This window comes from Anabrus simplex, chromosome 7, assembly GCF_040414725.1.
Source record: "Anabrus simplex isolate iqAnaSimp1 chromosome 7, ASM4041472v1, whole genome shotgun sequence".
NCBI classification, from domain to species: Eukaryota; Metazoa; Arthropoda; class Insecta; order Orthoptera; family Tettigoniidae; genus Anabrus; species Anabrus simplex.
The window spans coordinates 147,079,844-147,095,810 of NC_090271.1; the positions used below are offsets into that span (position 1 = coordinate 147,079,844).

At 37.4% G+C, this 15,967-nt stretch overlaps 1 protein-coding gene across 2 annotated transcripts in view; it reads left to right on the forward strand.

Annotated features, from left to right (window-relative positions):
• The window catches only part of Snx6 (sorting nexin 6), a 192,376-nt gene that overhangs the window by 108,914 nt on the left and 67,495 nt on the right, over positions 1 to 15,967 (forward strand). For both annotated transcript variants that reach the window (XM_067150763.2, XM_067150764.2), the window contains one exon: positions 3,281 to 3,463. In XM_067150763.2, the coding sequence (XP_067006864.1) occupies positions 3,281 to 3,463 (183 nt within the window). The remainder of the gene's footprint in view (positions 1 to 3,280; positions 3,464 to 15,967) is intronic.

Sequence of the window (15,967 nt, forward strand, 5' to 3'; positions counted from 1 at the left end):
TTAGAGGAGATAAGAAATAGTAAAATAAAAGTTTGGAAATTAGAAGATATATTACAGGAAGATTTTCTGAAGAGACTGAAACACCAAATTCCACTTACTGAAGTAGATCACGTTATCGATTATCACCGTGATTTTGTCACCTGTTCGACATCAACCGCTACATTGACTGAGATGCTCCCAAACAAGTAGCAGGCTGTGATTTTGAAGAAAAGAAATCTGTTAAAAGTAGCAAACTGTGAATTTATATATAACAACTTTAGTAACTGCATCATGCGTTGTAGCAGCTGAAAGGCTTTGTGTGTGAGTAACATTGGCGGTAGTTTTGAAACTCGTGGAATTGTGCGACGAATTTGTAAGCGATTTAGTATTTTTAGTGGTGCTCGTAATGAGTTTAACTAAGCAATGATATTATCAATCTTTTAAGGAGTCGTATTCTGCTGAATTTCCTTTATGCTCTCATGGAAAGGCGAAACATTCACATTCTGTTCCATCCGCTCGTGTGATATAAACATTTCTCACGGAGAAAGAACAAATTTAGTAAATCACATTAACACTGTTAAACTTGCCTCCAATACAAAATTTAATGATGGTAGTCAGAATATTAATTAGTTTTTCTGTTCTGGAGCCGACTTTGATACAGTAAGAGTGGAATGCTTGTTCACTTCAGTTGAACATATCCCGTTAGCTGCTGCCGATCATGCTGGTGTTCTGTTTAGGAATTTCAGAAATTGCAAAAAAAATATGGCTGTCTGAACCATTCCCAGTGTTAAGTGAAAACAGATGAGCACTCATCAAGATGTAACTTTGTGTATTTAATTTCAGGGGTGATCATAATATGTATTTGACTTGTACTAGTATTGTTTGTAATCTTCCCCCTTACCGTCCTTTTTCACTATGTCTCAAGACTTTGCAACGCATGGTCGTGTTAAAATTTTTCCGCTTTAGGATCTTCTGGATTTCTTTTTGAAAGTTGGCAGGTATGTAAATGTGCGGAATTTTGCAGAGATGATGGTAGTAATACGGTGTGATGACTCAGCAGTAGGTGATATAACAATGTTTGAGGTGGAATTAGCAGTCCGTACAATAAAAATGGGAATGGTACGAGGAATAGATGAAATTAGTGTGGAAATTATAAAGGTAGCTGGAACTGTTCGACTATAATGGATGTACAGATTGTCAAAGTGCAAATGGAAATGTGTGCCAGAAGGCTGGGGAAAGGGAATGATACAAACTTCAAGAAGAGGGACAAAAAAGTGTGTGATAACTAAAGAGGAATCACTCTTATCACAAGTTGTAAAAATACTGAAAAAGGTCATTAGATAGGAGAATGAGAAGATGGGGAGAGAGAGAGAAAGGGAGAGGGGGGGGGAGAGAGGGGGAGAGAGAGAGAGGGAGAGAGTGTGAGTGAGTTGCAAGAGGAACAGTATGGCTTTAGAAGTGAAAGATCTACAGTGGACCCAATCTTCAGCATGAGGCAATTAATGGAAAAGAATTGGGAATATGGAAATGATCTGGTCATGAAATTCACAGATACAACAAAGGCATACAGTAGTGTTCCTAGGGAGGTGCTTTAGAAAACCATGATAAAAAAGGGAGTGTGTATCAAACTGTAGAAATGTACAACTGAGTCAACAGCATAGACTCTGGTTGGAAAGATGGAATAGTTTAGAAATGATATTGGACCAAGATGTGAGTGTGCTGTCACCACTTTTGTTTCTAACCGTTATGGACAGAATTGTAAAGGAGACAAAGGAAGTATAGGGAAAAGCAAGATGGAGTTATTACTATTTACAGATGATATTATGGTCTGGGTAATGAACAGCAAAGATGTGCAAGAACAACTTGATGCATTCAAGAAGAAAATTGAGAAGTATGGTGTGAAAAGCAAGACGATGGTGATATCAAGAGGACAAGAAAAAAATTGTGAAAATTGGTGGTCAGAGCCTTGAAATTGTGGACAGTTTCAAATACCTAGGGGGTGAATTAATGCAGAATACAAAGCTGGGCATTTAGATTAGCAAGAGTGCAACAGGGCACTGCATTCTACGAGACTGTGAAACCTTGTCTGGAATAAGAAGTACCGAGGAAGTATAGAGTTACTGTACAAAATGTATTTTGCACTCATTGACTTACACAGCTGAGGTCTGGACAGTGACAAGTAGGGAGGAGAGTAAAATTCAGCCTAACAAAATGAAATACCCAAAAAGTATAATAGGAAAGGAAAGACATAGTGAGAAGCAAAGATGTTAGTCTGAATAGAAAACCTAAATGAGAGAATTGATACGAATAAACTAAGATGGTTTGGACACCTAAAGAGGATGGAGGAGAAAAGAAAAACATAACAGATAACGGAGGTGATGTTAAAGGGAAACACACGGGGGCGGGGGGGGGGGGGGGGGAGAGACACGCAGAACACGGTGGATTGATTCAGTAAAGAGGAGTGCAAGAAGAATAAAACCTGAACTGGAACAAAATGATGGAAGAGGAATGGTGGAAGGAGAGAAGGTGAAGTGCCATAAAAAGGTTGACCCGGAAACAGTGGGATTATGGAAAAGGATGATGATGATGAATTAAGAACAAACATAATACACACATTATTTCTTTGACCTTCTTAAACCTAAGAAACTAGTTCCACATTGGAAAACAAAAAAATTGAAGAGAGAAATTTCTTTGAAAAAAAGGAACCATCTTTCCTAAACTAATTGCTCAGTTTAAATTTAATTTTGAATATTTCTTTACTTAGATTGTGTTAACTGAGTCACCATTTTGGTATAACTCAGGCTAAAATCAGCAAAGATGGAAAATTCAGTAACTGAGTGAGTTGGCCATGCAGTTGAGAGTGCGCGCGCAGCTGTGAGCTTGCATCCGGGAGATAGTGGGTCCGAACCCTACTGTCGACAGCCCTGAAGATGGTTTTCCCTGGTTTCCCAGTTTCACACCAGGCAAGTGCTGGGGCTGTACCTTACGGCCTCGGCTGATTCCTTCCTACTTTTAGACCTTTTGTATCCCATCATCGCCATAAGACCCATCTGTGTCTGTGCGACGTAAAGCCAGTTGTATAAGATAAATAAATAAAAATTCATTAGGGGCAAGGGTGAGAGGAGGGACAAGATATTTTACTTCATGTTGTGATTGAGGTTAGGAATATTGCTGGTGTTGTGAAAATATTTCCAAAATCCTGTATAGAAGCTTCTTTGTTTTGTTATTGCTTGCCTCTCCATCTTTGTATGACCTTTGTTAATTTGTGTGCTGAAATGTGTATTTTATGTCCACATTTTAGAAAATAGAAGGCCGCGTTGCATCTGATGAGGATCTGAAGCTCTCTGATACATTAAGATACTACATGAGAGATTCTTTTGCTGCCAAACGGTTACTGTATCGCAGACTGCGTTGCCTTGCTAACTACGAAAATGCAAACAGGAATTTGGAGAAGGCTCGAACCAAAAATAAGGATGTTCATGCTGTGAGTATATTTATTTTTTCCATGGGTCTCTACCATATAAATGTAACTGGAAATTAATGATATTGAAAAAAAGGAAGTATTCATCCATTTTCTTTTTACTATTTTAAAATTCATTGCTTTCTTTCTATTTTTCCTAATGAAACAGTCAGATTATACTTCGCTATACCTTGACAGTATGTGTATGATGAAAATACAGTGAAACTCTGTTCAGAAGTTAAAGAAAGAAAAAAAAAAAAAAAAACAACTTCATAAGCAGGAAACTTCTTAAAAGGGGTAATGCCCGAAAACTTATTCTTTACTTTGACATACATGTGAAACACACAGCCAGCAGATTTCCTTGTTTGTGAACAATACCGAAATAGGCTGATATATAAGAGCTGCTAAAAGAAAGCCACAATATAAATACAGTATTAGATTATTGTGACATGTATTTTTAGAGATATAGTAAAATACTGTAATTGAACATACTGTATTATAAAAATTCGTGATAAGAGAAAGGAACATATTATATAAAACCTTGCACAGGAGATAAAAGAAATACTAAGAACATTAAAACGGTAGATGGTGACCATACATTATGTAAATTCCATACTGCATTAGACATTAAATAAATTTCCAAACACAAAAGTCTAGGCTCCTACTTGGAAAAGAAAAAGTCCAGGGTTGACTGTTTTTAGGTTTTTACTGCTTTCTTGAACTATAAACCACCGAGCTGGATAGCTGCAGTCGTTTAAGTGCGGCCAGTATTCAGTATTCGGGAGATAGTGGGTTCGAACCCCACTGTTGGCAGCCCTGAAGGTGGTTTTCCGTGGTTTCCCATTTTCACACAAGGCAAATGCTGGGGCTGTACCTTAAGACCACAGCCGCTTCCTTCCCATTTCTAGCCCTTTCCTGTCCCATTGTCGCCGTATAAGACCTATCTGTGTCGGTGCAACGTAAAGCAACTGGCAAAAAAAAAAAAAAAAAAAAAAAAAAAAAAAAAAACTATAAACCTCCCACATTGCCTTCCATGTGTTTTGAGGCACACTGACTTAACCTTCCATAAACCGCCTCAGTTTTTCACACCCCCTGACATCATCTTCAAGTTAACGGCGGCAGCAGCAGACGGAACACCGGCAACTTGCTCTTAGAGATTCTTAGAACCTATTCATAGGCCCATATCGCCCCTGCATTCCTACTAGTTGTCACGGCCACGGGCGTAGTTTCTGGCTGTTTCGCAAGTACCGCGTGGACAAGCCGATATTGAGTTTATTTTCCTGCTTTAATCCTCTTCGTGTTAAAGGTAATGAATAAAAGAAAAGCAGGTTCAGAGTTGCAGGAATGAGTGCATGGGAAAGTATTGGGGTATTACGTGTGAGTGATAAAGCCGCAGGAGAAACACTAGCACATCTAAATGTAAACAGTTTCTTTCCCCGCGAGAATTTTATTTCATGTCTCCTCATCCTTGTGCTATGTTGTAATAATGCGATGTAATAATTACGAATGACAAGTTAATACAATGTTTAGCTCGTATAAAGGTAAAAATAAAAATAACTTTAAATTTTTTTCCAACACGTGGTATCACAGTGCCTCTGAGTGCGTGTATCAGGCCCCCTCTCGCCAACACCCAGCTGGTTATCAACATTCGTTCAACTACGTAGACGATCGGGATCTTTCGGTTGGCTGTTTGGCGGCATAATACATATCAATCAGCTAGCAAGTCGGCTGCATTCTCTTTGGTCGGCTGTTTCCTGCATAGAGTCGGGATTTTCCTTTGTTTCGTAATAGTTTATTCACCTAACTAATAATGGACATGGAAAATCTTATCAGTTTAGTTCCAAAACGTAATTTCCTCTCAGACAAGACCCTTAAGCATTATTCCAACAACAACGTAAGAGAGAATGTCTGGAAGGAAATAAGCAAGGGAATGAAAAACCAAACAGGTTAGAATATTCAATTTTGTGGTAGATTAGGCCTATACGGTACTTTATTTCGCAATTATTGTTGACCTTACTTCAAATCATATTATCATGTTGTCCATATACAGTACGGTATGTCAGTACGATAATTGACATGGCTTGGAATATACAGTATTTACCGTGAACAATTTTGTAAGTGGCATTCCCTACGGTTGTCGTTCATGTATTCCTAACAAACAGTACGGTAATGCATAAGAAGCTGCTGTGTTGTGGACAAATACATTTTTCGGTTTTTAATTAATGTTGATGCCACCTTGATTAATGACTTCACCCTGTCGCGGCACGCAAACTTACTGCATTAATGTTTTATCAAACCATCCATTGCGTGCTTTGTTTCCCGCATAGAATCCCATTTGATTCTATTCTGCTTGATGTAAGTGGTGGAGTGGAAATTATAATTGATGGGTTCGATTTGATTTCACAAGGTGAGAGTGAGCATCTGGTGGTGGTGGTGGTGGTGTCACAGCGTGACGTCATATAACCTTGGCAAGGCGGAGACGCTCCATGACAGGCGCAAACGGTCTAACACAGGGTTCATCTTGCACTGGGACTGGAGGGTTCTAACAATGAGCTGCTTTGAGCAGACGTTTTCTATCTCAAGGTGCTCTAAAATTTGAACTGTTTAACCGGGAAATATATTTACAACAGAACACTTGAAGCGGAATAATTATACTTATATCTTAATGCAACCGATCAAGGGACCAAGAATATAACACTTCTTAGGCAGGAAAACTTCTTATGCGGGAACTTCTTAACAGAGTTTCACTGTAAGTAACTCTTAATATATCACAACCAGGTTTTTAACCAATGACTATAATAATCACTCCAACTCGGAAGTCAACTGTTCACTTAATGTGTACATAATTTTTATTTTCTCATTTGAAATGGGTGTTGTCACTTGTAGTTCTATTTAATTTGTATATTTTCAATGGAGACCCTATTTTCTGGCAGTTTTTGTTGCTTATTCTACCTTTGTTGAATTCTCTGATAAAAATTGTATCACAGTGCTCAACAAAGTCTTCTTTTCTGGCAGTGTCTGCTTCTAGCATAAAGTTTAGCGGTATTAGCTCCCATTGTTTAACTGAAATGGTAAGTTCGGACTGTGCCTGAATGGAGCTGTACCACCTTGGGTCAAGGTCACGTGTTAACATATTTACTCGTGTATTAGACCTCCTCCTCCTCCCCCCAGCTTTTTTAGATGAAGAAAATGAGAGAAAACAAATCTCACATACAAGATCCCCCAACATAATCTGTCAGAACAGCAACAATTCCCCTTTGAAGTGGGTACAGCTCTGATGACATCACATAAATTAGCGAATAGTTTCGTCCATGCGTACGACCCACTCAATGAAAACACACGTTGATGTCGTGCAGTACATCTGTTTTGTAGTTACGAAATGCAGCAAGGCATAGGCCTACTTCAGCTCTGATGTCTCACAAATAGTTGAATAGTTTTGTGTCCGACCCGCGCATTGTAAGCACGCATCAGTCGTGCTATATGTCTGTCTTTTGTAGTTAAGAATGTCCGCCAGCGTAATAGTTAGCACTATTAACAGCCGTTCTTGGGAGCCTGAGTTTGATTCCCAGTACCGTACAGTCATATTTATGAATGACGAGAAAATTGATGAAAATGAAAATCCACTGCCTGTTTCCAGTCATTCGCCTGGGTCAGGAATGGAATGAATGAAGCCCCATCTAGCGGTGAGGATAGGAATTGTGCTGACTGCCGAAACCTGTCGCACTCCTCTGGGGCAATGATTAATGAATGACAGATGAACTGAAATGATATTGGAGTGTGTTGCTGGAATGAAATATCACTGTCGGCAGCACTGAAAATGGTTTTCCGTGGTTTCCCATTTTCACACCAGGTAAATGCTGGGGCTGTACCTTAATTAAGGCCATGGCCGTTTCCTTCCCACTCCTAGCCCTTCCTTGTCCCATCGTCGCCATAAGACCTATCTGTGTCGGTGCGACGTAAAGCAAGTAGGGAAACAAAAAAGGAATGAAATATGACAGGGAAAACGGGAGTACCCGGAGAAAAACCTGTCCTGCCTCCGCTTTGTCCAGCACAAATCTTGCATGGAGTGATCGGGATTTGAACCATGGAACCCAGCAGTGAGAGGCTGGCGCTCTGCTGCCTGAGCCATGGAGGCTCTATGAGAATGTTATGCGGTAAAAGTGGTATACATGCAACTCCCCTCCACTGGGGGCATGTCTATAAAAAGCTGCATCATATCGGGATGAGGAAATGAGTTTACTTAGTTAAGAAACATCCACGGTTGTTGCTATTAATATAGCAGGCGAGATCATTAACAAGATCGTTTAATATCTCGTAACTCGGGCCAATATAGGTAATTTTTGGAGAGACATAGGTTTAAAATGTGATAAAAACAATCCAGTCATAACGATTATTTTACTTGCCAACGTGCCTAACAAATAATAATAATAATAATAATAATAATAATAATAATAATAATAATAATAATAATGATTTTACGTCCCCACTTTCAACGATTTTTTTGAGATGCCAATCTTGATGTGATCAATATAGAGAACAAGCATGAAATATACTTAAAAATAAGGGTCTAGTTTTCAACAGCTGCAGTTATCCATAGAATGCTTTCGGTTGCTATGTATTACATTCAGAAGTACGACTTGTTACATAAGCTAGTTATCAGCTGTTGGTTTGGCATGCTTTCTACAGTCGGGAATGAAACTATTTTAAAACGTTTCAAAAAGACGGGACCTTAAATGCTCTCGATTGCAGTCCATGGGTGATGGGACGGCAGCGAAGATGTTCCATCTTGTATATACAGGCAATGAGATAGCTAGACTTTCATCCTCTTGTCCTATTTTCATATTTCTGTTAGTAATGCAGTGTCGTTTCTTTTTTTGCGTACTTAAAAAGGCATACTTCGTCTTTTACTATAGACATGTTCAGTTCGTCCAGCTCGTCTTCAAATACAGTAAAACTTCGTTAAGACGTTTCTGCAGGGGACAACAAAAATGAACGTGTTAAGCGAGAAAACGTACTAATTATACGAATAAAAACTATCCAACAGGGATATGAAAACACAAGATATGATTTTTTCAGACGTAAAGGCATTTTACATCGTGTATCCGCGGGTACAGTGAAAACTATATCTACAATTTCTCAAGATGAGAGGAAAGTATTAAGAGGTGTGAAGAACACGAGAGAACAAATATGAAAATCTTTTCTGGTGGGGCTTATAAAATAAGTGCACTGAATGTTGTGTAAAACACCAAACAACAAATATGAAGACATATGCACGGAGGCCAATAAAAATATGCAAGTATTATTGCAGATCACACTCCTTTTAAAACTTACGTTAGTAGAAACCTTTTATTTCGGAGCAGTGGGTTATAAAACATTATTTTCTGGCCACACTTTTAGACAATGAATTGGAGGTTATATTCAGCCATGTGGAACTGTGACAAAACAGAAGGACTGGCTGCCATTTTGATAAACTTTGACCAAGTCGAATCGATCGAGTCAGAACACGAATCTTGATTTATGAATTACATTTTCCGTATTGACATTTACCAATCGTCATAAAAGGAAAGAAAAATTCCACCTAATCAATACATTTATTTTCTTGTAAAGTATTACAATCTAGGACCGGTTTCGACCCTTCATAGATCATCCTCAGCTATATCAGAATCATATTTGCATTTTTATCTTATACCTCTGAAAGACCTTCATGATATATTGTTTCATAATTTTCAGTGAAAACTTATCTTAAAAACTTACAAATTTACAAGCGTTGTGTTAAAATTAAAAATTAAAATTACAAAACTTTGTCTATTATATACATGCACTTTCCTTTTATGACGATCAGAACACGAAGGTGAGAGTTCAACATTCGCGACCTGTTTGCCTAAAGATGCGGATGCCAGTCCATTTTCTGAAAGATTTTAATGTTGCCTTCATTAGAAAGGAATTTCACTTTTCCCATATCCATACCTAGGCTATAACACTAGTCAATTTTACACGATTATGTTCCTGATCCAGATATAGGCTACCGGTACTGTATCACATGGAAAAACTTCACTGTACCACTCAACACAAAGGTAAGATTAAGTGTATCATCCTAATTCAGTAAATCATATAATTCCATCATTAGACAGAGTAATCAAATTCAAACATGTTTCAACTTGTTTGAGCCATTTTCAGTGAAGAAAAAGGGAGAAGGGGGGGCGGGGGGGTTGAAGTAATTTACATAATACAAGCTAAAAATGTACCAAAAACATAATGAAGGAACAAATAAAAACACAAAAGAGATAAATGGAACATGCTTACACAGTAAAGCACAAGAAATACTTTGCAGTGAGTTTACATATGAGGGAGACTGGTCACCGGTTCGAATCTATAGGGAAAGATCTGACAATAATTTGGAATATGGGAAAAGGGTGAATGTTAAATGAGCTAGAAAGTTTATATATCTATTTAGATGAGACATATAATAAAGATCAGAATTTTAATGAAGTCACGGACATTAAAAGCTCATTACATGAATTAACATCTGGATTATTAAATACGGTCAGTTCAGGGAAAGTAAAGACCCCTCACACATTTAATATGCTCAGAGGCTCCTCCCACCTCTCCGAGTATTAGACCCGCTCCTGCCAATCATAGTAATTCCCCTCCGACAGCCTTGATGCAGATAGTCCCGCCTACCCCTTCCTCCCTTCCACACACCTTAACCCGTTCCCCACCGTCTCTGCCGCATAGATAAAACACGAGGAACAAAGCTAACAGACAAGTGTGTAACACTTCATGGGGAACACGCAAGTACTCGCTCGAATACAGTCAATTAGAAGACCCCTCTCTCTTTTTTATTTCTGCTTTTGAGATTTCCTTTCGTTCTCCTTTCAGAGAACGAATGGTCCAGTAGACTAACAAATGTTCTCTACAAGGAGCCCTACACACAATGGGTGATATGAATAAAAATGAGATCTAACACGGAGACAAGTCTCGAAGGAGGATTGAGACGAAAGTTACTTGCGAGACAGAACTCGTCGTGTATATGAATAAAGTTTGTTTCTCGCTAACGAGACTTGTCTACTTCCGCTTGAGATGAGTCTCGCACACTGGCTCTGGTATCTGTCAGCTGACGAGTGAATTACTACAAAAAGTGGTTTTGTTGGAACAGATGAAAGTGTTAGATTTACAAGCGAAAAAGATTGAAAAGCGACAGTGTGTTCTCGAAAAAACAGAAGAACTCATTTCAGTGCAAAAACAGATTTTGCAACTGCAAATGGAAAATCTTTTACATGAAAGAGAGAGAAGATCAGAACAAACAAGTACAACCGAAGTGGAACACCCACCGATATTTTTTTCATTTAGAATAGTTCTTGACAGACTTTTCTTCTTCTTCAGTTATGTTTAACTTGGGAGCCTATTCTGCAAACTATAGGCTACCTTTCGTATTAATCAGTATTCAATAATCATTAGTTCTTATTTCAATTCTTTCTAGGCTTACATAAACGTAGTGGCTCCTACATTTGGTATACTTGAACCCCAGCTTGTGAACGACTGATTTAAGGTTTCTTTTCTTGTAAGTTTCCTTCAAGATTTTCTGTAAGAAGTTGCATTGTATTTATCATCACATTCAGGATCCACATACAAATGCATAATTTTCTGAGGTCATTGAAAGTCACTCAAACACTTTTTAGCACACGCTTCGTACTTCATTCTTCACGAATATGAAGAGTTTATTGACCATACCTGTGCATAGCTGGGGGTGTTTCTGTCTATAATGTACTTTTTTTTCTACAATTTGTTTTACGTCGCACCGACACAGATAGGTCATATGGCGACGATGGGAGAGGCTTAGGAGTGGGATGGAAGCAGCCATGGTCTTAATTAAGGTACAGTCCCAGCATTTGCCTCGTGTGAAAATGGGAAACCACGGAAAATGATATTCAGGGCTGTCGACAGTGGGGCTTGAAACCACTACCTCCCGGATGCAAGCTCACAGCCTCGCGTCCCTAACCGCATGGCCAACTTACCCGGTATATAATATACTACCAATACCTATATACTGTTGCATAAACTGTCTAAATTGCAAACTTTCAAAACTTAGAAACAATACAAAATGCTATCCATATTGATAAACGAAGGGAGTTGTTTGATTTTGATCAGACAAATTGCAATGAAACTTAGTAATATGATGAGCTATGACATCCAGAACTCAATGGTGATAACTGTTCTGCCGTGAAATAACATTTTCGTACCGGTATTTATTGACAGTAAATTTTTGCTCCAGTTTTAAATGGAACATGGTGTGTAGATGGCAGCGATTTCAATGAAACATGGTAGGATGGTCAGTTAAGACTTCAGAACATCGCTGCATGATTGACGTTATATAGGTTACCCGCAGTGTGACAAAATGAATCAATCTCAACAAGAATCCGAAAGTTTAAGGCTATTTATAGCATGCAAGTTTATATACAAATGACGAGGATTTCCTATTACATATTTTAGCCTCAATTGTAAACGACAAAGAAGTATTAAAAGCCTAAAATTTTGAAATATTCATATACTGTGCATGTTAGTAAAATGGGTTTGACGAGCAAGACATTCTGTTCATGTTGTCAAAATCTAATTTTCACTCTATAGCGCACTGTTTAATCTAACTTTAAAATAGAACTATCAGTGCATTTCTACTGTGCATACACGAGGTCAGTACAGCTGCAAACCACCCAGCTGTTCTTTAGCAATTAATTATAACAATTAAAAGAAATAAGTTTCACAATGATAGATCCGTATTGAACTGTGATTACAAGAGAGTAAAATAATATTTTTATTGGTCCACCTTTTCAATACAAAATGAAAATAGTTTAAATTACATAGGGACTAGTTTTGACCTAGTAATAGGTCATCAGCCTGAAGTAAATTAAAGCGTAAATATCGAAGAAAACAAACAATGTAAACACAAGTACAGTCTTTTTAAAGGTACATACCATGTGGGAAATTGAGTAGCAATATATTAAAATAATAACTCTTCCAATTGACGAAACACTGGGCGGAAGTTATGTAAAGTTTGGTGCGCCGTATATCATAAAAGTCCAGTGTGCACTAAATGATGATATAAAGAAGAATTATCAGTTGAATGCTGGCTTCTTGAGTTTGCTGTTGTATATTCGAAGAAGTTACGTCATTTTTTAAGGTATTGATAGACGTCAAAATACATGGATGTTGGATCTCTATTTTTTAACATAATATAGCGCTTCTCTGGTTTCCTAAGCCTCCACGCGCAACAATTGCCTTGTTCCAAAAAACTGAAGAGCCTTTCCAACATCCATGTATTTTGACGTTTATCAATACCTTAAAAAATGACGTAACTTCTTCGAATATACAACAGCAAACTCAAGAAGCCAGCATTCAACTGATAATTCTTCTTTATAACATCATTTAGTGCACACTGGACTTTTATGATATACGGCGCACCGAACTTTACATAACTTCTGCTCAGTGTTTCGTCAATTGGAAGAGTTATTATTTTTTAATATATTGCTACTCAATTTCCCACATGGTATGTACCTTTAAAAAGACTGTACTTGTGTTTACATTGTTTGTTTTCTTCGATATTTACGCTTTAATTTACTTCAGGCTGATGATGACCTATTACTAGGTCAAAACTAGTCCCTATGTAATTTAAACTATTTTCATTTTGTATTGAAAAGGTGGACCAATAATATATTATTTTACTCTATTGTAATTATAACAATGTCATTGATTTTATGACAAAGTGAATATCAGCAATAAATTTAAGACAGGTAGATTGTCAATTCATGGAAGTTTCATCAAAATCTGTCTGATCCGAACCAAATGCTTTCCTCGTAGTATTCGGTGCAAGTGAGATTTTGGTGCGATGGTTGAGAAAGAGCAGCACTCATGGAGGCAGCAAATCATTGGCCGAATAACGTCATTATGCGAATCTGTTAAATGTTGTGAAACCAGTTACAGCATATTTTTTTCAAGGGCGCGAGCCGCCGGTTGAAACTTTTAAATAAACTTAGAAACAGTGCAATCGGAAAAGGCATGGGCAGGAAATTTTACGGCACTTAAACATAAATGGGATAGCTTACACCAGTACCTAAGATACTCGCACATTCGTTCAATACCATTTGGCCGACATGTGATAGAGAGCGATAATTTTCAGACTTGAAAAAATATCCTTCCAGATATCAAAATGTGAATAATAATAATCCACCCTACGGGTCAGGGTGACCACAGTATTTTTCCCAACTAGTCAGTTACATATCTCAGGGTATTCATGCCTCCAGAAAAATGGTTAATTTTTCTCTGTTTTGGTTTAACGTGCGTTCAAAGAGAAAATAATGACACCATATGCGGTCCAGCATTACGTAATTCAACGCTCAGTAGTGGATTTCGCGTACGCAAACTTCAGTCAACATTTCGACAAACACATCTGCATAACGAGAACCTTACTCACTAAGTATAACTACAGACTACCATTACAAATGAAAACTCATTCCATTCTATAAAAAATCAATCAAGAAACACATTTATTAAATTATCAAGACTTGCGAAAGAAATGGTTAATGTCAAATATTGCTCATGATCTTCCAATTGTCAACCTAATAAATAAATATTCTAATCCCTAAATCAAATATTCTAAGTCAGCGCTGGCTTATTCCTAAACTAAGTTTTCATATCTTAACATACTGGGTCGCGTATTCCTGAAATGAATTGTTGCTTTGTTTCATCTTCCTATTAAAATTTACATCTGGTCATTTAAGTATACAGTATATCATAGTCTTCTGATCACGGTCAAGATTCGGTATATCAGTAAATTATTCCATCACTCACGGTGTTAATTATACACCCTCATCAAAAATACAATCATTACATTGTTCAAATTATCGTGGAAATGAACTGAATATGAATAAAAGTGTTCTGAATACTAATATCAGTGACCTAAGTTACATTGAAAATTATCTGAGTTCGTTGGTGCAGACTACAGTGAAGAAAATGAAATATTGAATGACGCACTAAGCTTCTCGGTCCAATTGCCACTTAAGTACGGCTCCTAGCTAAATATTCGCTCTAATAATATTTCAGATTAACAAAACATTGATGATATCCTATGTAAATCTCAAATAATTTCCCTACTCTAGCTATATAATTTCTTATGTAACGTATTCCAGTTCAATATGCACGTAGCCAATACGCATTTTTTTCATATATGGATGTGCAAGTGCCTACATTAAGATATTTCAACACTACATTACCATACTAGTTACATCCTAGTTTGATCTTCCACGCCATTAACATTCATTCAGAATATGACACAGTCATGCATTCATATACCCATCACCGGTTGTTATAATAGTCAAACCACTTTCACACTTCATTAAAATATGCGTAATTTTATTGTCCATACCTTGCTATAGTTCCTCCCTGGGGCATACTTATATTCCGTAGTCACTTTACTTGTGCTCCTATATCGTATAAAGTATCATATATACTTCATTATTTCATTACTAACCTTCGTTTCAACCCATATTTAATTCATTTAACATCTATAATTATCGCGTTTAACCTCCAATATTAATTAAACACAACGATACGTATCACTCCAGTAGCGCAGAATTCGTTCCTCAAAACTCATTTTATCATACAATTTAACATATAACCCCAAATTCAGTATCTATTTTTTTTTCAATATAATAACACAGCAAAGAGTATGGTAATTTAACTTAACCAATTCAAACATGCGTCCCTCTGTGACGTAAACTGGGTTTGACTGGTATTACATCACTCATGGATCTTTCTAACTAACCGGGATTCTTTGAAACCTATGTTACACTACGTCACACTTTTAAATCGTATTCTTACTTCCTTGGATAAGATGATATAGTAAATACGTTACCAATCTGTCACGAGATATCGTCTTAAATATTTCACACTGCACTTTCTTGTATTCACTGCACTTTCTTGTATTCACTGCACACTTAATTATCTCACGTTTAGGCTATTCAGATCTATTGCATATACTGGTAATACTCTACATAAGAAATTATACTACTTAATACTATTACTTAGCTCGCCATTCAATATCTCGGGCCTTAGTTGCTCATCGGTCTGGTCACAGGCCTTGGATTGAGAACTGGGCAGGTTCTCCATCACTGGTATCTCGGGTAGAGTGACCTCCTCCACACGGGTCGGGTGGTTTTAACTGCCAGGATGACATCTCCCTCCAGGTTGGTCTATGCTGATTTAGCAAGCCATTATCTGTTCAGGAACACAGTAGACAATATCCATCGATACTGGAAAATGTGAATTCATCATGGTTCTGCGAAGTATATATATATATTTTTATGATTGCCTCTTTATTTAGGCTATCGTTGCTATTATTTCCACTTAATATAGCTCAATTTCAAGCTCTCGCGACTCAATCAACTTCTTGTTTCCGAACGATTTTGCGTCTAAGTATTTTGATGATCTTTTCGAAATTTCTGGGGTTTATTTCTTCTTTAGTGTATTTGAACATTT